We start from the raw sequence: 22,685 nt of genomic DNA on the forward strand, positions 1-22,685 counted from the left end.
TTCAATACACTGTGCAGTCCATGTAAGAATGAAGATGTCAAAAGGTTCATTAACGTATGTTTTGAAGAAATAATAAAGCGCATGCAATAGATACAACACAATAGATACAACACAATACAATAACACACAGAAGAGAGGATGGACACAATGTTTCTCTGTGTATGCGCTATAATGCTTCTTGAAAACATAAGCCATCTATCTCGTCAGCATGTTCGCTTTAATTAACGCAAAGGATGTTTCTACTCAGCTGCAACGAAGCCTGCGTGGGTGCAGTCAGTCACATTGTTTTCGCTCGTCTCCCTTAGGAGCAGAACATTATTTCGAGACAAGACAAGATCAGAGGGAAATCTGACAAATGGATCACCTATTCACTGCCGTAAGGCTGGGAAGTTTAAATTACGTGTCGGTTTGGTGAGTATTTGGCCGCAAACGTCGCATCGCCTGAAAAAATACGGCGCTGTCTTGAGCACACCTTCAAAAACTATCCTTCAGAAATTCAAGAGAGAGAGAGATTTATTTCCAAGGAGAAACAGAGAGGACGGCCGGAATAATTATTCCCTTGTTGGCTACTGTGCACTGGAAAGGGAGGTGGGAAGAAGGAGGGATACGATAGGAAAAGATGACAGTCTATGAGGAAAGCAAGAACAGGTGTTTATTGGCTGAAAATTCCAGTGGTTTTTATTATCGAGTATGGTTCAAGAAAGATGTATAAAATGATTCTTTGAAAACTAACACTCATGCATCATGTTTAAAGTTTACGGTTTAGGGGAGTTTAACGTCCCAAAGCGACTCAGGCTATGAGAGACGCCGTAGTGAAGGACTCCGGAAATTTTGACCACCTGGGGTTCTTTAGCGTGCACTGACATCGCACAGTACTAGGGCCTCTCGAATTTTGTTTCCATCGAAATTCGACTGCCGCGGCCGGGATCGAACCCGCGTCTTTCGGGTTAGCAGTTGTGCGCCATAACCACTGAACCACCACGGCGGCCTCATGTTTAAAGTATTTATTTTCGGTAAATTATCTTCACGGTTTTCTTTGCAGATCAACTATCAGTTCGTATAGTACTTGCTAAGTTTCTTCAGGTGCAGTAGTTTTGAGCTGCCTCAAAAGGCGAAAAGCATATGTTAGTCCAGGTTTTGTTGAATGTCTTAGTGCTTGTCCCTATAATGAACACCAGTATAAATTGTACTATCAGCAAGAAATAAAACGCAAACAAGACAATTGAACCCAGACTGCCAGATAAGCCACTCTTAGCCAGGGGAAGCTAACTACTGGGTACTACTATTTTAATTTCGAAGGCGCGAAGACTCTTCTTCAGAAGTGTGATTCAACCTCACTTGTATTTCAAATTGAGGAGTTAATATGCTGGCGTTTTTATTTTGCCACCTCAGTTTTATTGTTCCCGTTTCATTCGTTGCCTTTAGTACATGTCGATGCATATTTGGAGAAACGATGACAGGCGACAAATAGAGCTTCTGTTTCCGTAGTTCCTATCCTTTCCGTGTCTTCTCTGAGAGGTCGGGCACGTTCCTGGTTAAGCGAGCATTGACTGGTTGTGTCCCTGCCTTTTGTTTGTTTGGTCTGTCACACGCTCACTGAGTGAAAGCGGGAGAGCGTAAAATTCAGGACTGCGTGGTCCTCCGCCGCTTCTAAAGATGGTTCACTTGACCCGCGAAGAGGACGTCTCCGGTCCGCCTGTTCCGGATGAAGAACAAGAAGGGGTGGTCCACCACTAATGGAACGCCCCTGACGGCGATTGTTTCAACGAAGATGACACCAGTGGCACCAGCTGCTTCGCTGCCTTCCTCGTTCACCTCCACCACGGCCTTGTGCACGACGTCGTCGATCACCAGGTCCCGGCTGCCGGTGATTCCCGAAAAGTCGGCGTGACCCCCGTCGAAGGCCTTCGACGCTCCCAGCTCCGACAGAGGTCTCTTCAGTTTGTATTCACCCACCAGCTTGAACCTGGGCGGATAAAGAAAGCCACGAATACCGGAACGCTTGAGTCGAGAGCGGCATCAATCTCTGTCCTCTGTATGGCCTCATGAGCAACGGTCATAATGCGCCCCTTACAGAAATTTATTTACACAGTCTACAGACTGTCCATAGGCTTCTGTCTATAAAGTCTATAGACTCGCTATAGAGAAACCCTAGGGAACAGTCTATAGGGAATACAAATCCTATAGACAGTCTATTGACAATGTATACATTTATGGCCATACACTTTTAGAAGACTTTTATCTATAGACTATGAATAGAAAAAGAAATATCTATATAAATGTAATAGAGTTGATATGAAGTCTATAGACTGTATATAGACCTCTTTTATTAGGGGCTGCTCCTATCATTAACTTTGAAAGAGCTAGAACTTTACTGCTCTCTCACACGTGCGGACTTTCAGCTCATTTGCAAATTTGGGGCACCTTGAGTTGGTATTGTGCGGGTATGGCAAGTTAGCACCATGCCTATGTGATATAGCTACTTCAGGTGACTGCCCCACCTTTTTCGCACAGCGCGATTACGTACTCCTTGTTGCAAAACATAATTTTGAGGCATCAGAAATCGGGCAATATGCACCAGTGCTGGATTCCAGCAACAGAACATCGCTTTTGAACTATAGTTTGATGGTGATAGGAGTGCATGATGTGAGAATTTCGCACGCAGCGTATTCAAAGTTGTAATGAAATCAATACGCGAATGGTCACTTCACAATTGTGTTCAGTTAGCATGCCATGGAGGTAGTGATATTTTGCCTTTTATATTAAAAGTATTTCGTCCATATCGCAGCAAACAGTTGACACCAGATTGCTGTTTCATCAGCGGTGAGATTTGTAATAGACTGGCAATGCAATTAAGGATTATAAGAAATTTTCAACTGTCTCGTAAATGTTATTTCCTCTGCAGTAAAGCTAGGGTGCACTTCCAGCTGTTGTCTCACGGTCTGCTTGAGTCTACTTGCGTTTGTTAAAACGGTTAATTTCTGCTGTTGCACTAGCGCCTTATTTATAAAAGACCGGATACTAGCCGTGCTGGATATCGCACCAAATGTACAACTGCTCTTCACTTGAAACAACAAGCTTCCTTTTCTTTTTCACTTCCTCGACGGCTCATTGCTAATTAAAGTCCCGGCACTGAGAAGACACGAGAGCACACAACGCTGAAAGGCCTAGAACGAACAATTTGTCAAGATTTTAACTTATTTAAACCTATTATAGTGCGAAAGCACTAGTTGTTTGGCTTTACCTAATTTTAGAAATGGCCCGGGCCAAATTTGGAGGTCACCGTCGTGTATGGCGCGGTCAGTTATGGCTGGACTTCAATTTCGGTCCATATCAGATAAGGTCAAATTTCTGGGGCGGGTGGGCAAAGTTTCGGGGGTGGCTCGGGCCAAATCTGCAGGGCAGCATCGTGTTGGGCGCTGTCAGTTATAACAGAACGCTGATTTTGGTCTAAATTGGCGATGGCCAAATTTGGGGGGTGGATAGGACAAATTTTGGCGATGGCTCGGGCTAAATCTGGAGGGCACCATCGTATTGGGTGCTGTTAGTTATGGCTGGACTTCGATTTCGGTCATTATCAGCCAAGGTCAAATTTCGGGGGCGGGTGGGCAAATTTTGGGGGATTCCCGGACTAAATTTTGGGGGTGACCAGAGCCAAATCTAGAGGGCACTATCGTGTTTGGCGCTGTCAGTTATGGCTGGACTTCGATTTTGGTATAAATCGGTGAAGGCCAGACTTGCGGGGTGGGCAGGATAAATTTTGGGGGCGGCACGGGCCAAGTTTAGAGGTCATGCACCCGCAGGTTGGGCGCGGTTAAATCCGGGAGTTGCCAGACTGAAATTTTAGCTTTCGATGTGTTTTATGCTTTTTAAAACTTAACATGACTTCAGTGTCACTTGGTATCGGCACAAGAAAGATAGGACAGACAACATTCTTGGTCGGTGTTGGTGAGAGTAGAAGAGCTTTCGCACTAAAGGCTACTCACTTGGGCAGCGCTAAGTCGACGGGTGTGTCAATCAGTTTCGACAGGAGGCGCTGGAAGACTGGCCACGAGAGACTTTGCCGGAGGGTGTCAGCACCTGCTCTATCCCGGGGTAGCAAAATGGTCATGCTGTAATCGAGTCCAGCATACGGCAGGTCGAGGACATCCGTGTTCGTCTCATTGTCTCGGGCGTAACCCGCCTGAAGATGTGCGTGCATCATGTCCACATCTACCCTGTTTGCTGCTGCATCGAAGAACGGCGCCTTCGTCGTCGCTGCCACCTGGAAGGGCACGCTCCACAATCCTTTAAAGTAGATAGCGTTGAGGAGGACCATGGTCGCGTCTGGCGAGAGAGGTCCGTTGAGCAATTTCTCAATTTTTCCCTCCGTCTTGTTCTTCACCCAGTCGTTGATAGCGTTCAAGGACTGTTGATCACTCAAGGCAGCGGTATTTATTTCGGCCTCAAAGCAGCCCCTCAGCAACTCAAGGTACTCGCTTAGCACGGAGTATCCATCTTTAACAACCGCTGCATTGGCGACCCGGATGGTAGAGTTCGAAGGTGCTCGCAGAAGATGCGTGTGTTGTGCGTGGGCCCTGGGTACATGGTCGGACGTCAGGCCTGCGGACGTGTAACCCAGAGTCTCGTGCAGATCCCGCTGCGTCTCGCCTCTGGCGCCAGTGTATGCCATTGCCATTGCTGTGAACACACTGTACGGCGAGAAGAAGAGGTTCTCCTCGGACGAGACCGGGATCTTGTGAAGGAGCCGAAAGCCCAGCTGGTTGTTGGCATAGGTCACCTTGTCCTCCTCTTGGGCGACGCACAACGTCAAGGTCCATGCGAGGCAGATGACGAACCTCATGGTTGGTCACTGCAGGAAAAGTGAAAAGAAGGCGGACACAAGAAAGGTAAGCAATGCTGCTTTTAATTCACGTTTTAAATCTGTATGCAGCATGAAAGTAGCGGTACTATGTTTTGCATTTGTCTTTCCTGCTTAGCAGCACAAGGTAACCATTCCGGGTTTTTGGCAGTCGCTAACAAGCGCATGTAAGCAACTAATATTTTAAAATTTATGCCAACTGGCAGTTCTACTTAGTTTGTCACTTAACAAAAAAAAACGAGACCGAAAAGAGGGGAAAGAAATACCCGCTAGTTATGTGCCATGCTCGCAGGCATAACAGTACTTGACCACTATCAGCCGCGTTGGTGCGAAGAGTAAAGAGAAGTCACGGCAAAGTATCATATGCATTAGTGCATGCAATTCAACCTTATTTGTTTCCTGTAGGCCTTTTTCTAAGCATATATAACGCAGATTACTTTGAAAATAAATGTTTTCACACCTAAATATTTTATTTGGGCCTCCAGAAAGATAAGTGCTTAGTTTTTCAGCGCGAAATACTAGGGGTTCTTTTTTTGTAGCGATGTGCAACATTGTTTACAAGGTGTATTAATTGTCGAAATTAGCAACACCAAAATGAAACACTTTTCAAGCAAGCGCCCGAAGAATCATGGAATCAATTTCTGTATTAAAGATGCATATTAACCTTCAACTGACGAAAAAATTTCATTCACAAAATCTGTCTGCACAAAAATGGTGGAAGGCATGGTACCCCGCTCACTTTTTCTCGAATTGTATTTACTGCGCTCGCTATATGACATTAAAAAATTATCTTATCTGAGACACGAGGGATCGTAAATCAACTGAAACAAAAAAAAATCACTACTAAGCACAGCATACTCTAGGGTCAACATATCACAGCCGCATTCAGTATGTTTCCCTTAAGTTAGGACGGCACTTGGCTGTCCGGTACGTTTTCTGTCGGCCGCCAGTCTGTCCATATTGTCGAAATTTCGCGGTCAAGGCAACCGCGAGCAATTCTTACGTCCCAGATTCTTTCAGTGCTCCGGTGGTGGTTCTGCTTGTGTCAACTTCAGCTTCCTATTCAGCGGCAACAAAACAGTGGGACAGCGTATAGGCACTCGGACACCTCCGTAATCTCATAGCGAGAGATAGATAGATAGATAAAGAGGAGGAGGGAAAGGCAGGGATGTTAACCAGAAAGGGGTTCCGGTTGGCTACCCTGCACAACGCTGTCACAATTTGTCATAGGCGAGAGCCAGTCATAGAGATTCCAATGGGACCAGTGAAATCGATTGCCATCGTCAGAAGACGGTACAGCGGTGCGGCCAACGTCGCACGCATGCACATAGGTGCGGCCATCGAGACAGAAACGGAACGGCGTGCCATGATTACAGTAAACTAAAGGCGCAGCTGCGCGGCCAAATCATACAAAATCAGCTGCTCATGTCGAAAGGAGTCGGGATGCCTTCGGCGAGGTATGTTCGCTCACTGGGAGAGAAACCTGCAAGTGTGTGCTAACGTGCCGAAGCCCAGAGGCAGCGTCGTACGAAGCAGGCAGGGTACTTGCATTACGAGCAACAAATTACGGAGGCCGTCGTCGCATGCGTGAAGATTCAGTCACAATTCACCTTGCCGTTGGCCTTGCAGAAGTGGCTCTAACTGAATGTTATACTCCACTTAGGCATGCGCAGTAATTTGGTAGCACGATATCAAAACGAGCTATCTCTGCTCTCGTCAGTAGACTGGTTCACAAGTATGGGTGAAATTTTCATATAGTTTTTTCTTTAGCAAGTTTAAGGCATATCGCACCGCTTTGAAGGGTACGCACCTGAAGGCGTCCAACTCTCCAGAGAGTCAGAGAAAAATGGCAGCGCTCGCAGTGATCCTGGAGGCGGATGGTTGCGTTACGCTTTTCAGAACCAGCAGAGTAGTGGTTGCAAACAGTGCGCTAGAAGAGCTTTATACTCAACAGAAAAGGCCAGTAATGGGCCGCGTAGGATGGGAGGTCCATAGAGAAGACGACCCCGACGACTTGTATCTCCGCGCCACTGTAACCGAAGAAGGCGGCTGAGCAGAAAGGCCCAGCATTATCGCCATGGGTTGTTTTTAACCCGCCTTTCTGGAGCAACACTATCTTGTTTGTCCAATTTTAAGCGTTGAGAAACGAGATCGCCAGACATAGAGACTGCCTTGTTTCGAGCCCGTGCTTAGGTTAGGTTTGTTTCAGTTTGGTCGGGTTAGATTATGAGGGAAGGAAAGACTGATAACCGCTACTGACAGAATGACGTCAGTGAAACGTGGAGAGCGAAATCTATGCATCTAAAACGGCCGTCAAAACAATCACTGCATGGAAGATGACTTCAAGTTTCAAATGCTGGAAAGCACCAGTCGCCATGAGCTTAGCGGCCTTTGGCGATATCAAGCGTTGTTGACCACGACTTCCTCGTGTTATCGCATTCTGTCTGCGGCTGATGGTTTGTGACGCGCCTGACCTAGTCAGGACGTGGGTGTGCGTGACCCATGTGCCCTCGGGGCCATGGGGCTCAACTTAAATAGCACACGCCTGTTTCAACAGCTCCTTAGGGCGCGCTGGTGCTTAGGGCATGCTAAGTAGGGACATTATTTATGCAACACATGCAACTGTGGCAGCGTGTGCGGGATAGAACGCTCCAGAAAGCTTTTCGTGTCCGGCACACATAGGAAGCCGCATTCCTTTCGTGCGTCTATTTTGGGGCTTTACAGGTTGTGTGACCCGTCGTTTCAGAAATTCTTTGTTTCTCAAGGGTATAAGCCGCGATGAAAATCCTCTTTCCTTGCGTAGAAACCACAACAGCCAAAATCCCCTGGTACTTTATTTTACCGCTCGTAAAGACAGAACAGCCATGAAGAGAGATAGACAACACAGAGACAGAAACAGCCACAGCGAGTAGCGTGCACTAGCCTTGAATACTGCATCACAAGCAACCTTCCTTCCAGCTGCCCACATTGTAAAGGCATTCCACTTGGAAACAGATTGCGTGCTTCGAGTGGTAGGAGAGTTCAATAATGCTGCGTAAACAGTGCCGTACTGTTGCACAGTGCAGTTTTTATTTGCAGAGAAAAGTGCAGGAAAAGAAACGAAAATTTTCATGAGAGTTCTGTCCTGCGCTATTTTTTTTTTTTTGCGCCTTTTATAGAGCAAAGCAACCGAGTCCCATTTTTGTAAGCCACGTCAACTAGAGTGTGCCATACCTTCTTTTTTAAAGAAGGTCATGGCGTGGAATACGCAATTCCTATACGGTTCAGCTCTGAACCTTCCTGACCACTCAAAAGCGTTCAGAGCGTTCGGGTACAAGGATGTCACTATGTCTTGATGCGGTACAGAGTCGACTGTATGCGAACAAAATATTGTTCATGGTTGAAATGTCAATCGGAATGATCGCTCTTAAGACATATTAGACTTTCTCGTCAAGTCGCCTTTCTGTTACATTTTCTCCACGTGCGCATTGCGAAAGCTGTTTTGAAGCGTTTCCCGGGCTCACGGTTTCCGTTTCTTTCGGTGAAACTTTATCTTTCGGGGTAGTGATTGTCTCTGACGTCCTGACATGTGCAGCAACAGGAGGGCAGTGATAGAGCAGCTTCAGTTTTCTTTAGGCGGCCCCTTATTGACTCCGAGTTGCTCAGTCTCCAGTGTCCTCTGGCAGCATACTTATGAAAGCCTCCTCAGTGCCTGCTATGAAACCTGTTTTCATTTGTCAGCGCGGCTTCTCTACACAGCAGCTGGCGAACACTGTAGAGGGAGCATGGATGCACTGAGAGCCAATCTTGTTCGTTCTAGGACGACTGAGCAGCTCTTAGCCACCTGATTCTAGATCGTGCGCACATTTTAAGACAACTTCTCACTCTTTTGTGACACTGTCAACGGCTTTGTTTAGTGCTTTTACGAAAGTATCCACGGCGCCAAAATTTTAATTGGTACGGCGTTTATCAGGGTTCAGTGCAAGTGTTGAAGATCCTGAATGTAACCATGTTAGTACTTGTTCTATTGTGAAGCGCACGGTCATTTCTTGTGTGCATTTGACCTTCGCAGCCTACTCCCCAAAATGTGCAAACATGGGCGTAAATTTGCTCCGCAATCCTCAATAGCTTGTTATTATTGGCACTTGAGAAGCGTGACAATTTGAGATGCATTTGAAAGGAAAAAGAGCAGTTCTTTTCATTTGTTCACCGCCTTGAACATTTTTGCGTTATTTGTTTAAACTCTGTTAATGCGAAGCGACGATTTCAGAGCTGACAGTTACAAATAAAGCAAATAAACGCGAAAGGCTTCGGTGGAGCTTTGTCTTTTGTCGGGAAATATGGAAAAGTGCTCTCCAGTCAAGATTATATCGTTCCGCTTTTTTTCATGACAACGAAAGCTTCAAGAAGTGCTGGTTTGCGACTGCCTGTATAGAGGTTTTGCTTACTAGTTTCTTATTTCAGGCCCCTTGCCTGTCCTTAACTGTCCCCCCTTTATAATATTGTTACGACGAAGTGGCAGTGGAAGCCGAAGTGCCCTCTCGCGAAAAAGGACGAACGGAGAAAAGGAGGTTAATGTGGCTCCCTGTTCGTGTTGGTGCTCCCTGCTAGGAACTCTTTATTCTAACCCCCAACACTTGTAAATAAATGTAAATAGTATTTCCCCACAACAATATATTGTGCGAATGCGGCACGCTCTTCCATCTGTACCACCCTCCGTGGTTGTTCGCTGGTTACGACATTCGGATGCTGAGCCCGAGAACTGAGAATCGAATCCTGCATTGGCAAAATTTGATTTCGCGTTCCAGCGCTCACCTCAGCAAAAGACGATTGTGTCAGTGCATTTTAAAAAACCGTCATTGGTCGAAATTATTCCGGAGCCTTCCACTATGGGCGTCTCTCTCTTCATTCCTTCGCTGCCTTACTTCCAACCCCCACGGTGTGGCTGAGGCATCCACTGCGAGTGAGACAGTTACTATACCTTTGCTTTCCCGAAAATCAACTAATATTTTGTTCCCTGTGACCAATCGTTATTACATCTGTATCAACCGCTTCTCCTATCCCTCACCCCACCCCACATTTTATACTATGCCTTCACAAGACCAAAAGTACCTTCTGCCATGGTGATTTTTTGTCAAATAAGCTCTTGCGCCACAAGAAGTGTCATCTTTGGCTTAATTTTGCGAACCAGCTAACGCTGACCTCTCGTCGTACCTCAAGGACCAATTACTCTTCAAATTTTAACGCGATGCGCCGTAGCGTTAAGCCTCCCTTTCCGGAGAACATCGGGCGTCGGCGCTGTGAGCGAAAAATTCCCAGAGAAGCAGCCTAGGTGGGCCACCTAGGTCACGTGATCTTGTGGAGTCATCACGACCTGCCCAGCGGATTATGAGCGAACTGCCTCCCGTGGCAGGTGGCAGCTAAAACTAACGATTGGTTGCGAGAGGTTGCCCGGGAAGAGCGACCCGTATCCCACAAGCCCCACTGGTGGCAGCACCTACCATCACAGGGCAGTGGCGCATCGCTTAACACCTGCAGCAGATTTGTCGCGGTTTCCAAACAATATCCGCCTTAGTTGGTCGAGAATGGAAGCTATAATTATTTCATGCTTTAAAGTCCTGGACAAAGAAACGATAAGGTGGTTTTTGTATATACCACATAAATATTGTAGGCAGGTGAGGTTCAGTGGCGTGTGCGAAAATAATGAAATATAGAGTACCTACTAGATCACTTCCTATACTCAACCCTCTCCGTTGCTTTCATCTGCTTAGGAACAACCATGGGCGTGTCTTTACAGGCTAGAACGAGTTTTGATTGTTCTCTCATCCGCAGTCTTGAGTGGGAGCTTGCGACGCTGTTCCGCTGAGAACTAAGATCTAAATGCCGTCCATTCCTCCTATAGATCTCACTGATTCCTGTAAACGCTCACAAATTACCAGGGTATGGAGAGAGGCTCTATCGTTCATCTGCAACCAAAAATATAGTGGTGCAGGCAGTCGGAAAGCTTTTCCTCGCTTCCTTGATGTTGTAGCACCGCGAGACGAACACGCAGAAGAAGAAAGGACCAGGCGAAGTGCTCAACTATCAACAGAACCATTTTTATTCAATACATACAATATATACGAATAGCGTTACATGCGCAGTCTGGGTCAAGGTCCAAGAACAGACAAGCAAACGTACATGTGATACAGCACCCTGAGTCGAAAAGCAATCGCAAGGGTAAGGCGTTTTTGTTAAGACAATATAACTTGGAGTCAAGCGACAACAACAGCCATGGACGGTTTTCTGAATGCCTTATTTCTTGTCCCAGTGATGCACAAAAGCCAGAATGACATGCCTACGTTAGTGCACACTTTTAAAGTAAACGCTATGCGATCAAATGAGCTTCCTTCCTCCGCTGTTTTATTCAGTCCATTTCACTTAGGCACCGGGTGTGTTTCTTGCTTCCGCTTGTTGAGGGCGGCAGAGCACAAAATTAAGCCTCGTGTGGTCCGTTAGCCCTAAAAGTGGTTTACTTGACCAGCGAAGAGTACGTCTCCTGTCTGCCTGTTACGGATGAAGAACAAGAACGGGTGGTCGACGACGAACGGCACTCCCACAATCGCGCTCTTCGTGTAGAAGATTACGCCGGTGGCGCCGGCTGCTTCGCTGCCTTCCTCGTTCACCTCTACCACGGCCTTGTGCACGACGTCGTAGATGACCAGGTCCCGGTTGCCGGTGATCCCCGAGAAGTCGGCGTGCTCCTCGTCGAAGGCCTTCGAGGCTCCGAGCTCCGACAGAGGTGCCTTAAGCAGGTATTCGCCTTCGAGCTTGAACCTGGGCGGATAAAGAAAGCGCTCGTAATGGAACCTAAAGTACGCCGCTGAGCGAGTTGGTGACCAAACATTGTGAGAGAACACGACGCAAATAAACGGGATGACCCGTCGCAGTGGCTCAGTGGTTATGGCGCTTGGCTACTGATCCGGAGTTCCCGGGTTCGAACCCGACCGCGGCGGCTGCGTTTTTATGGAGGAAAAACGTTAAGGCGCCCGTGTGCTGTGCGATGTCAGTGCACGTTAAAGATCCCCAGTTGGTCGAAATTAATCCGGAGCCCTCCACTACGGCAGCTCTCTCCTCCTTTCTTCTTTCACTCCCTCCTTTATCCCTTCCCTTACGGCGCGGTTCAGATGCCCAACGATACATGAGAGAGATACTGCGCCATTTCCTTTCCACAAAAACCAATAAAAAATAAAAAATAAACGGGATGGAAGAAGAACAGGCGCAGACGAGCGATGACTGGCAACTGAGTTATTGTGCGAGCGCATAAGTGCATGTGAAGGTTTATGGGGAAGAAGAAGAAAAGAGAGGGAAACATCACCTAAAAGCAAAAAAGCGCAAAGGCTCGTCATGATGGTGATAATGATGTCGTTGGTCATACACTTTACGATGGGTGGGCACCTGATAAGTAGCTGTCCAGCCAAAATATAAACAAAAAGTGCATGGGTGGATGCATCGGTGGACGGACGCATGGATGGATGGGCGGATGGATGGACGAATGGATGGATGATGGATGTATGGATGGATGTATGGATGGATCTGGTTCTTGCTTCTGCTTCAATCGATGTCCAGATCATGTCCTCCTATACTGCCTCCTATGTGATTTTGCTATGGACACCCAGTTTTAACCTCCCCACAGCTATCTTATTTATTTCTAGTCCCGACTGAACTTCTGCCTTTAGGCACAAAACCGAATTCCCAAAAGTAAGTCTTGAAGCTTTATTCCTTTCCAAATACCTCTCAGTACTTAACACTTGCTGTGCCCCCATAATGCCGTTTGTGTCATTATCGCGGCATCTCTTCGCTCTTACAACGGGTGGGCACCTGATAAGCAGGCGTCCAGCCAAAATGTAAATACAATAGTAAAAAAGTCGAAGGGTTAAGATAAGCCACATGATGGCGGGACAGAGACACTGAGGTTTGCTGGAGCATGATTCCCCTTTGCGTGCTATAGCACAGGCTTCAGATATTTCTCTTATCTTTAAATCAGAGTAATTCCTGAAGATGCCGCTGCGTTCAAACGATGGAAAACACCCCTGTCAGGTTTTATAATGAAATGCTAGGTTGTGGCTGTGGGGCAGCGGCATCTAAGGACGAAGAATGTTCTCTGTGGCGATCAATGACGCATCAGCACGTTCGGCCACATACGAGGCTCCGCAAGAAAACTGCACTTCGTAAAACACATGTGTGCGACAGGCAACAATACGCGTTTCATGCCTCTTGCGGCACACCAACGTACGACGCCATGAAGAGTTCCCCTTTCTGCAGAAATGGTCTCGCTTGTACGGGACAGAAAAATTAACATGAAACCCAATCCCGAGAGCGACACGCTTCAACTTGTGAGGTACGTGGCGAACGTAGGAAATTACGGCGATGTCTCGATTGCGCCTCGCTTTCTCTCACTTGTGTCAACAAAGCTAACAGGCAGCTTAACCTTCCTTGCGGCAAACTTGCATTTGCGTGATCTCTCAACCCGGGTTCGAACCCGACCGCGGCGGCTGCGTTTTTATGGAGGAAAAACGCTAAGGCGCCCGTGTGCTGTGCGATGTCAGTGCACGTTAAAGATCCCCAGGTGGTCGAAATTATTCCGGAGCCCTCCACTACGGCACCTAATTCTTTCTTTCTTCTTTCACTCCCTCTCTTATCCCTTCCCTTACGGCGCGGTTCAGGTGTCCAACGATATATGAGACAGATACTGCGCCATTTCCTTTCCCCAAAAAAACAATTATTATTATTATTATTATCTCTCAATAACCCTTCGCGGCATGGCTACGACTGCGCGCGCGACTTTGCAAACTTTTTCAAAATGTCTAAAGCGTTTTCACGAATGCATTGATGGCGGCATAGAGAACAGAATCGTTTTTCAAAAAAGAAATAAAGATGGAGCACGCAGGAAGTGCTGCCTGGCGCTGTAAGGTTTTGTTCGTACAGATGGTAGAATACTTTACTAGAGGACACTGAAGTTCAGTTTTCGTTTCAGAAATAGGTTCGAATGATAAAGAAAATATTTAATTGGGCATAATTATGTTGTATTGAAGTATAGGGCTGCAATTTCGTGAGCGTGGAAGTGTGCGTTTGGCGTGAATTCCTGAAGTGTTTTACCTATTGGTGTCATTTTCGTGAAATAGGAGGTTTCAAATATACACACACAAATTTTCAGACTTTTCTCGATAGGAGAACAAAACGCGGGTCTTAAGGTAAATGCATTCTGTTGACATTTAGCGCTTGTGTGCGTCTGTTCTTCATCTGTCACGATTACTTACGCTGTGTTCTTTCCCCAAGGAAAAGGAACTGTTCGGGTTGTCGGAGCAACAATGACCGGCCTACGTCTCATGATCGACGGCCGTTTTTGGCTGCTCTTGAGGTGATAGAAACGTGCGGGCACTTCACCGCATTGACAAGCGGACGACGTTACAGTAGATTTCGAAAATAAAAAGTTTCTGTTCAGAGCCATTTGCCTTTGTACGAATGCTTCAAGATAGTACCATAAAGTACAATTCATAGACACCACTGCTGTTCGCTAAAAAAAAAAGAAAAATGACCGAGGTTCGGACAAGAAAAGGCTACTCACTTTGGCAGCGCCACGTCTACGACCGTATTGCTCAGCTTGGACAGTAGGCGCTGGAAGACTGGCCACGTTAGACTCCGTCTGAGTGCTTCGGCACCGGTCCTCTGCTTGGGCAGCACAATAGTCATGCTGTAGTCGAGCCCGGCGTAAGGAATGTCGACAACGTCACTGTTCGTTTCTTCGTCTTCAGCGTAACCCGCCTGGAGCTGTGCATGCATCGTGTCCACTTCTACACTGTGTGCTCCCGCATTGAAGAACGGTGCCTTTGACGTTGCCGCCGGCTCAAAGGGCGTGCTCCACAACCCCTTGAAGTAGATAGCGTTGAGAAGAACGAGCTTAGAGTTTGGTGGGAGAGGTTGGCTGAGTAACTTCTCGATTTTTCCTTCCGTCTTGTTCTTCACCCAATCGTTGATGCTGTTCAGGGACAGTTCGTCGTTTAAGCCAGCTCTGTTGACTTCGGCCCCGAAGGACTGACTCAGTAGATCCAGGTACTCTCTTAGCACAGAGTACTCATTTTGAACGACCGCTGCGTTGGCGACGCGGACGGTAGAGTTTGATGGTGCACGCAGAAGGTGCGTGTGTTGGGCGTGAGCACTGGGAACGTGGTCAGGTGTCAGGCCCGCGGTCGAGTAGGAGAGAGCCTGATGCAGATCGTGCTGCGTCTCGCCCCTGGAGCCAACGTACGCCATGGCCATTGCTGTGGACACGCTGTACGGCGAGAAGAACAGGTTCACCTCGGACGAGACCGGGATCTTGTGGAGGAGGCGAAAGCCGAACTGGTTGTTGGCATCGGTCACCTTGTGCTCCTCTTGGGCGACGCAGAGGGCCAAGAGCCACGCCAGCCAGATGGCAGATTTCATGGTTTTACACTGCAGCAGGGGTGGGAACGTCCATTTACTATCTTGCCCAACTTGTACTCTTATTTTGCCTTTCATGAAAAAACGCAAGAACTGTGACGGAATAATTTTCAGTATTATTTACCATTTTGTTTCCATTCAATGAATCAACTGATGGAGGAATTAAGGTCACTATATGTCGCAGTTTTTAACGAAAACGGTTACTGTTCAATTGTAATTCGCGTTGGAGCACCGCGGTTGGCTGCTATGCGCTACGTAGGCACGCACCATGAGGGTGAGACGTAATAAATTAATAAGTTGTCATAAGTTAATGACATTTTCTTCGTCGTGGTGAATTCGGCATCGTATTTAATTCATAACGCTGTTATGCTCCGTAATGCTCGGGTAACTCCTCATAGGGGGCAATCAATATCATTCACATGAGCCATGCTCTTATGCATGTTAATATAAACAGGATTTTTCAATAACTGGATAAATGGTACTCATTTCACTGGAGGCTTGTTTTTATGCGGCACGATTTTCTCTACGTAATGGTCTCTCTACGTTGCATCTCCTGAGCATTCTTCTGTACCCGAATTGCGTCACCGCCTGGCGGTACTTAATGGAAATTACTTTAGTGCCAGTGGTAAAATAATGGCTGGCAATACAAGAAGGTTGACTTTATTGGCAGTGCAGATCGTACTCTCTGTCCCAAACGCCTGGCACAAAACTCGGGTACAGTTCCGGCTTGCGTGTCATGGCTTGAAGACAGAAAGAACGCTTGAACTAGGCGTCATTGCTTAGCACGTCTGCTCTCGTATGCCGGGCTGTCACAATCGCCCATGTGAAGGACGCGAACCCCCCGCGAATCCTGCTGACGCGCCACATATGCGTTAATACTTCTGCCTGTCGTCCGAAACCTACAGCTGAAGCTTCCTCCCCAGTGTCAACAAACTGCAACTCAAAGCTTAGGTATCTCAGTGCCTTTTAAAATCTTTGCTCTTTTTATTTAGTAATTCTTAGCTAAAGCGCGGTACTTCGGAGGCGTACGAACCTGAAGACGGCCACCACTGCTGAAAAGTCGAGGGCGATGGAAGCAGGGACAACGAGCCTGTAGGTTGGTCCTTTCGTCGAGGACTGCACGCCGTGTAGAACCAGAAGGCTAGACACCGCAAACAGCATGGGAGGCGAGCTTTATGCTGCTCGGAAGGGGCCAGTACTGGGTCACCGGGGATGGAAGGTCCGTGGAAAGTATTCGGCCCCCTCCGACTCGTCTATCTCTCTGCCCCGCTGAAACCTAAGAAGCTGGCAGCAAGGACGAGCGTCTTCGTATCTATCTGCGGCTTGTTTAACTCGCCCTCGTCGTTCAGTATAGAGATTGCCAGCCACACTGACTCTGCTTAACTTTGCTGTCTTGCTTCGAAAGCATAAAACCTAAAAGCACATGTCGCCATGTGGGCATCGTAGTGGGCACCGTAGCAGGGTGTCCGAGAAAGCACAGACCCGGAATTTTTCGGATGAAGCTTTTTGTTCAGTGATCACATGACCAATCACTCTTTGGTCGATCTTAGCACTGCAGTAGCTTGGTTATATGCATTTTAAATATTCTTTGCTTGACATCGCCTAGAAGAATGGGTGACCGCAGATCACTACGAAGGAAAGATTCTTGTTTTGCCCTGCGCTAGACGTGCGGACAGGATTCTTGGACAACATTTTACAGGTGCTGAAACTTCCCCGAAGTTTCGAACAAAGGTATAACGCCAGTCATTACTAGCGGTGCCAGCGTGAATTAAGAGGAGCAAGTCGCCGTCCTGCCGGTTGCCTTACTGCCTTATGGTAAAACCGTTGCAAATGCAGAGACCTGGCTGGCACCTGGAACATCATCACCGCACTCTGCAGCAGCTCTCCAACCGTTTTATGCTAAGGTTCACTTAGTACCCGCAAAGCAAATCTTGATCCTCATCCAGTAGCAGTCAAGCACGGATTCTCTTCTTTGAGACTAGAAGTACACACCAAAAAAAAACCTACCGAAAAGGTATCCAGGTGGGCAAAAAATCGTTTTTCCTCTAAAGCATTACCCTTTGGTAATTCACTCTATTACTTAAAAAGGGCATATATAATTTATGCCCGTCCAGGGAGGCTTTTGCGCGGCGTAAGGGGAATATTTATTAGTTCGTTTAAGGAACCGGCACGGGTTGCTGAGGGAATGTTTTTAGCGCCCACAGGGAAGTTTTAAAGGTTGCCTGTAGGAATTATTTTGCAACCATTTTGGACTTAAGGAAATTACCTGAATTTTATACCCAAAAATTTTGGACAAGATCTTTTTACAAGGAGAAAAAGTTTTGGAACGAAATTTTTTACATGTATTGTGAGATTTAATATATTGTAAGCGAGCGGGCGTCATTTGCTGGCGCGAGAAGCGAAGGAGGAAAGCAGGTCAAGATGGCTGATGCCGCCGTCCGCCCATCGGCAGGAAGACGACGGGCTCGTGGGGAGAAATACCGGTGTCCGTGGTGCGCGCCGCACGACGCTTCGAATGATATTCTACCTTGCGGCACCAGTCTTGCAAACATGCTTCCTAACGGCGCACAACTCCCATCGAACCACACAGGCTTTCTTACCGTTTAAGCAAATCGCGCTGTTCATGCATTCCGAGCAGCGGCGTCGCCCCCAGCTTCGCAAGCAATTGGAAGTATGAAGGAAAACCGGCGGTGCGGTGCATTGTGGGTGAGCGGCCATCATGTAGTACACTTTAGGAGTCGCCGCAGCCTCTACGACAGCATGTTGCGCTGCTGCACGAATGAACCTGATAACTGCTCTTGAGCGGCACACGATACAAATAGCCTATAGCTGTTTGCAAATGGTATTAAATGCTTCGTTCTCTGAAGATTCCGCAGCGACGCCACCTGAATGCGGTAGACGACGACATGAGGAGAAATCAAAAGCAATCGAGATGGGCCCTTTCATGCTGCGGGCATGAGACCGCGCCAGGAAATAGGCTTGTGGCCATGCGTGGATGCGGTTTGGTTTATGGTTTATGGGGGTTTAACGTCCCAAAGCGACCCAGGCTATGAGAGACGCCGTAGTGAAGGGCTCCGGGAATTTCGACCACCTGGGGTTTTTTAACGTGCACTGACATCGCACAGTACACGGGCCTCTAGAATTTCGCCTCCATCGAAATTCTACCGCCGCAGCCGGGATCGAACCCGCGTCTTTCGGGCCAACAGCCCAGCGCCATAACCACTCAGTCACCGCTGTGGCTCTCCATGCGTGGATGCTTCGGAAATCCACGCATTATATGTGTTCAGGACAAGCTTCACCCTTCGTAAGCATTTGAAGTCACGGATGAACGCTCTTGAAACATGGGAACATGTTTCGACGTTCCCTGCAGTACAGGTACCATGCGCAGCGATTATGCCGCCATCACTCTTGGCAAACACCCACACTTTTAGCGGAGTCTTGTTCAGGCTTTGCGAACGGTTTACCTGCTAATAAAACACTCAGTGGGCACATAGCAAGGTGCAAAAGAAGCCGCCTTACCTGTTATCATGATTCATGACGGCTGTGCCGGTAGCCGATCGTTTCAAAGTTGTAGCCCTCCAGTGCCTCCGCGACTTCTGTTGCTTGCGAGTTCTCAACACCAAGAATTCCTAGACGTCCGAAGCATCACGCATGGCTACAAACATGGATACCAGTATTTCCTGGACACAGTCGCTTGCCCGCAGCGTGAAAGGGCCCATCCCGATTGTTTTTTTATTTTTCCTCATATCGTCGTCTACCGCATTCAGGTGGCGCCGCTGCGTAATCTTCAGGGAACGAAGCCATTCCCTTTAGGCTACTTGTAGTGCGTCACTCAACAGAGGTTATCCCGTTCATTCGCTCGGCAACGCAGCATGCTGCCGAAGAAGCTACGGTGATTGTGTCGGGAGTCCGCTAAGGAGGGCTTCAAAATGACCGCTCACCCATAATGCACCGCGCCGCCGGTATTCTTGCATACCATAGAGTTATTGTACTGGCTCTAAAGGGAAAGCTACGCTTTCCCGGCAGCGCTTCCGCCGTTACGTCCTGCTGAGCCTCCTCAACGCAAGCTCCCATCGCCGAGCTCACCTGTCGTTAGAGAAGGGCTCCCAGAGCAAGATCGCCAAGCCCCCGTGATCCTCAGGATGGTGGTCAACGCCATTCGCCCTCTGATACAGGCCCTGCAATCGTCAACCACCCGAAGCGCCTTACTGGTGCCGGACTCTCTGGTTCTAGCACTACAAGATCTTTAAAACATAATGGCTGGCCAGCTTCCCACGTTTCGTGAGGAAGTCAGGGGCGCTGCGGTCTTCCAGTGGAACGCAAGAAGCCTTAAGTCACGAATCGCAAGTTTTCGGCAATATGTTTTCAACAACCACTTCCCGATATTAGTCATCTGTGAACCTAACCTTATCCCAAGCAATCAGGCTTTCCGGGTACGAGCCCTTCTTTGCTCCGTCATGCGGGGAGCGCAGCAAAGTTCTGGTCTACAACCGCACCGACATAACGCACGTTTGCTGCCCAGTTAAACCCCACAATGACAATCAGTACGTGTGTTTCATAGTCAGAAAAGGATCCATAGAGTTCACACTGATTGCGGCGTATGTCTCCCCCGCCTCTCAATTGGACTGTGAGAGGTTGAAGACAATTATGAAGGCAACCCGTGCTCCTTGGATTATTAGCGGAGATTTCAACGCCCACCACCAACTGTGGGGACGTCCTATAGTACACGCCAGAGGGAGGAATCTGGCCTTATTTGCTTCAGAAAATGAACTTTGCGTAATGAATGACGGCAGCCCGACATACCGGCGAGGCAGTTCGTACAGCAGTTGCCTAGACCTGACGCTAGTTTCGCGGTCTCTGCACTAGCGTGTCCAGTGGTTTTGTGATGTGGAGACCTACCGGAGTGACCACATACCCACCTACCTCAAGTTTCCAGGTCTTGGGACGTCCGGCCGAGCTACACACGCACACATCGATTGGACGGCATTTAAAACTCGAATGGAAGAGGCGTGCAAAGAAGCCCTCACTTCCAGTTTGGAGGACATTATAGCAACAACAATGAAGGCTGCTAGAGGCTTCCTGAGGTCAATTCGAATGCGCACCGAATTTGATGTCGAATTAGACCACCTACGCGCTATTCGTCGGCGTGCAGAAAGACGTTACAGACGGACCAAATGCGTAAGGGACCTCACAGAGGCGCGTCGTGTGCAGAGTAAAATCAAGCGACGAATGGACACGCTGGCGGAACAGCGCTGGAAGTCCTTCTGCCATTCTCTGGATCCACGAAAGCCCATGTCCCTCATTTGGCGGACAGTGCGGGGGCTTCGAACGCTTCCACAGCAAAGACAGCCTTTCTATGACTTGGCTCTATATCAAAACCGTCACCAGATTGAAGTTGCAACTGACTTCTGAAGGACAATCGCGGGTGCAGTGACTACGTCGGGTTTTCAGCGTGTTCCTCCTGCATCACGGGATTCAACGATAGATGTTGTCTTTACTCGTAAGGAACTTGATGCTGCCCTTGCGGAATGTAAGCGTTCGTCTGCACCAGGGCCAGATGGCATTACATATGCTGCGCCGCGCCACCTTAGCCACGACGCGCGTAGAGAGCTACTCAGCCTTTACAACCACTCGTGGCAAGACGGAGTTGTCCCTCCCCAGTGGAAATCCAGTCGCATGATGCCATTACTAAAACCAGGGAAATCCCCGCTCGACCTGTCATCATACAGGCCAATAGCTTTGGCCAGCTGTGTGGGAAAAGTCATGGGAAGAATGCTTCTGGCGCGTCTTAGTGGTACCTTGAGCACAATAACGTGTATCCTAATGCCATGACGAGTTTCCGGCGGGGTCGCTCCTCTATAAACAACGTCATTGATCTTGTGTCCACAGTACAGTAACAGAAACGCCAGAAGCGCATGTGCGCGGAACTTTTTCTTGATGTCAAAGGTGCATACGATAACGTGACACATGAGGTCATCTTTGATGCGCTGGAGGCTGTTGGAATCGGTGGACGGATGTTTAGGTGGATCCAAAGCTATTTCACCAAAAATACATTTTTTATTATGTGTGAGGATGGCTCCCACACCCGTGCATTACACCAACCGGGCGTTCCTCAGGGCGGAGCCCTCAGTCCTACTTTGTTTAACACTTGTAAGACCCCAGGACTACCTACCTAATACCGTCCATATCTCTATGTATGCCGATGACTTCTGCATCTGGGCCTCCTCTGTGACGCGTCTACAGGTGCGAGCAAGACTTCAGAGGGCAGCAACCATAACTTCCTCCTATCTCCGAGAGCAAGGTCTTAGCGTGTCAGCCGAGAAGTGCGCTATAGTGACATTTACGAGCAAAAGTATGACTCGTTATCCGCTAACTATTGACGGCCATGTCATTGCCTATCGTGCATCTCATCGTTTTTTTAGGAATTTTCATAGATCAGAAGAAAAAGCTAATCTCTATCACACATCTGCTCAGATTTCTTGGCGGAAAATCGTGGGGCTTGACGATTCTATCAATGCTTTCAAGTACATGCAAGACGAATTTGCGTGCCCTCCAAACTACACAAGATCAGGCACCTCGCACATGCCTGGGCCTCCCCCGCAGCGCATCAACAGTTGCTACAATTGCAATCTCCCAGGACTACCCACTCTCGACGTATATAACACTTTACACCCTGCGGATCCACATACGACATTTAAACCCCAGGGATTTACCAGCACCACCTTGTGTCAGTGGCGGATCAAAGACCATACGCCGCGTTTTCAAGGGTTATAGCAGCCCACCAGTCGTCCATCCCATCACAGTTCACCCCGGCAGCACGGCCTTCCTCTGCGTTGTGGTGTCTGCGGGAGCCATGCGTGCGCCTTACAATTCCGGGCATAAGGAAAAAATCGAACTTATCGACACCGGCCATTAAACAGTAGACACGCTACCTACTCCACGCCGCATATAGTGACCGCATTCATTTGTGTACAGATAGTTCGGTCTCAGGTACAAGTTCAACCTACACCGTGGACATTCCTCCGAGACAGACCAGTATTATCCAGCAAACTTCGCATCGAACAACCTCCACCGGGTCAGAATTGAACGCTCTTCGTGCGGTTGTGCAGTACATCGGTGCATAAACACCCCACAAATGGGCTGCGTTCTGCGACTCAAAAGCAGCCCTACAGACTCTTAATTCTGCTTTACGCCATGGTGATCACGATCAACTCGTAGCCGAATTAAGACATCTCCAACACCAGGCGCAGGAAGAGGGTCATGACATCGTCTTCCAGTGGATACCGGGACAATTTGGCATTGTCGGAAACGACGCGGCTGACTCTGCAGCTAGAGCGGCTCACTGCAGTGTCAACATTGTCCAGATACCGTTGTCAAGAGCCGA

At 48.2% G+C, this 22,685-nt stretch overlaps 2 protein-coding genes across 2 annotated transcripts; both read right to left on the reverse strand.

Annotated features, from left to right (window-relative positions):
• Window positions 1–634: 634 nt before the first annotated feature.
• LOC144129040 (iripin-1-like) lies at window positions 635–7,030 on the reverse strand. Its single transcript, XM_077662923.1, has 3 exons — window positions 6,672–7,030; window positions 3,987–4,852; window positions 635–1,966 (listed from the first exon to the last, which is right to left on the reverse strand). Exons 2-3 carry the CDS (start codon window positions 4,841–4,843, stop codon window positions 1,651–1,653), a joined length of 1,173 nt encoding a protein of 390 aa, XP_077519049.1. The 5' UTR covers window positions 4,844–4,852; window positions 6,672–7,030; the 3' UTR covers window positions 635–1,650.
• Window positions 7,031–10,922: 3,892 nt separating this feature from the next.
• LOC144129042 (iripin-2-like) lies at window positions 10,923–16,500 on the reverse strand. The gene is made up of 3 exons (XM_077662924.1): window positions 16,335–16,500; window positions 14,448–15,313; window positions 10,923–11,656 (listed from the first exon to the last, which is right to left on the reverse strand). Exons 2-3 carry the CDS (start codon window positions 15,302–15,304, stop codon window positions 11,341–11,343), a joined length of 1,173 nt encoding a protein of 390 aa, XP_077519050.1. The 5' UTR covers window positions 15,305–15,313; window positions 16,335–16,500; the 3' UTR covers window positions 10,923–11,340.
• Window positions 16,501–22,685: the final 6,185 nt, after the last annotated feature.

Source organism: Amblyomma americanum, chromosome 4 (genome assembly GCF_052857255.1).
Source record: "Amblyomma americanum isolate KBUSLIRL-KWMA chromosome 4, ASM5285725v1, whole genome shotgun sequence".
Lineage (NCBI taxonomy): Eukaryota > Metazoa > Arthropoda > Arachnida > Ixodida > Ixodidae > Amblyomma > Amblyomma americanum.

Bases quoted from the DNA above. Each gene is read 5' to 3' on its own strand.
- LOC144129042 (XM_077662924.1), bottom strand. From the start codon at position 15,304: ATGAAATCTGCCATCTGGCTGGCGTGGCTCTTGGCCCTCTGCGTCGCC. The intron at 11,657-14,447 runs GTGAGTAGCCTT...TTATCCGCCCAG, and splicing joins GTAGACGTGGCGCTGCCAAA to GTTCAAGCTCGAAGGCGAAT.
- LOC144129040 (XM_077662923.1), bottom strand. From the start codon at position 4,843: ATGAGGTTCGTCATCTGCCTCGCATGGACCTTGACGTTGTGCGTCGCC. The intron at 1,967-3,986 runs GTGAGTAGCCTT...TTATCCGCCCAG, and splicing joins GTCGACTTAGCGCTGCCCAA to GTTCAAGCTGGTGGGTGAAT.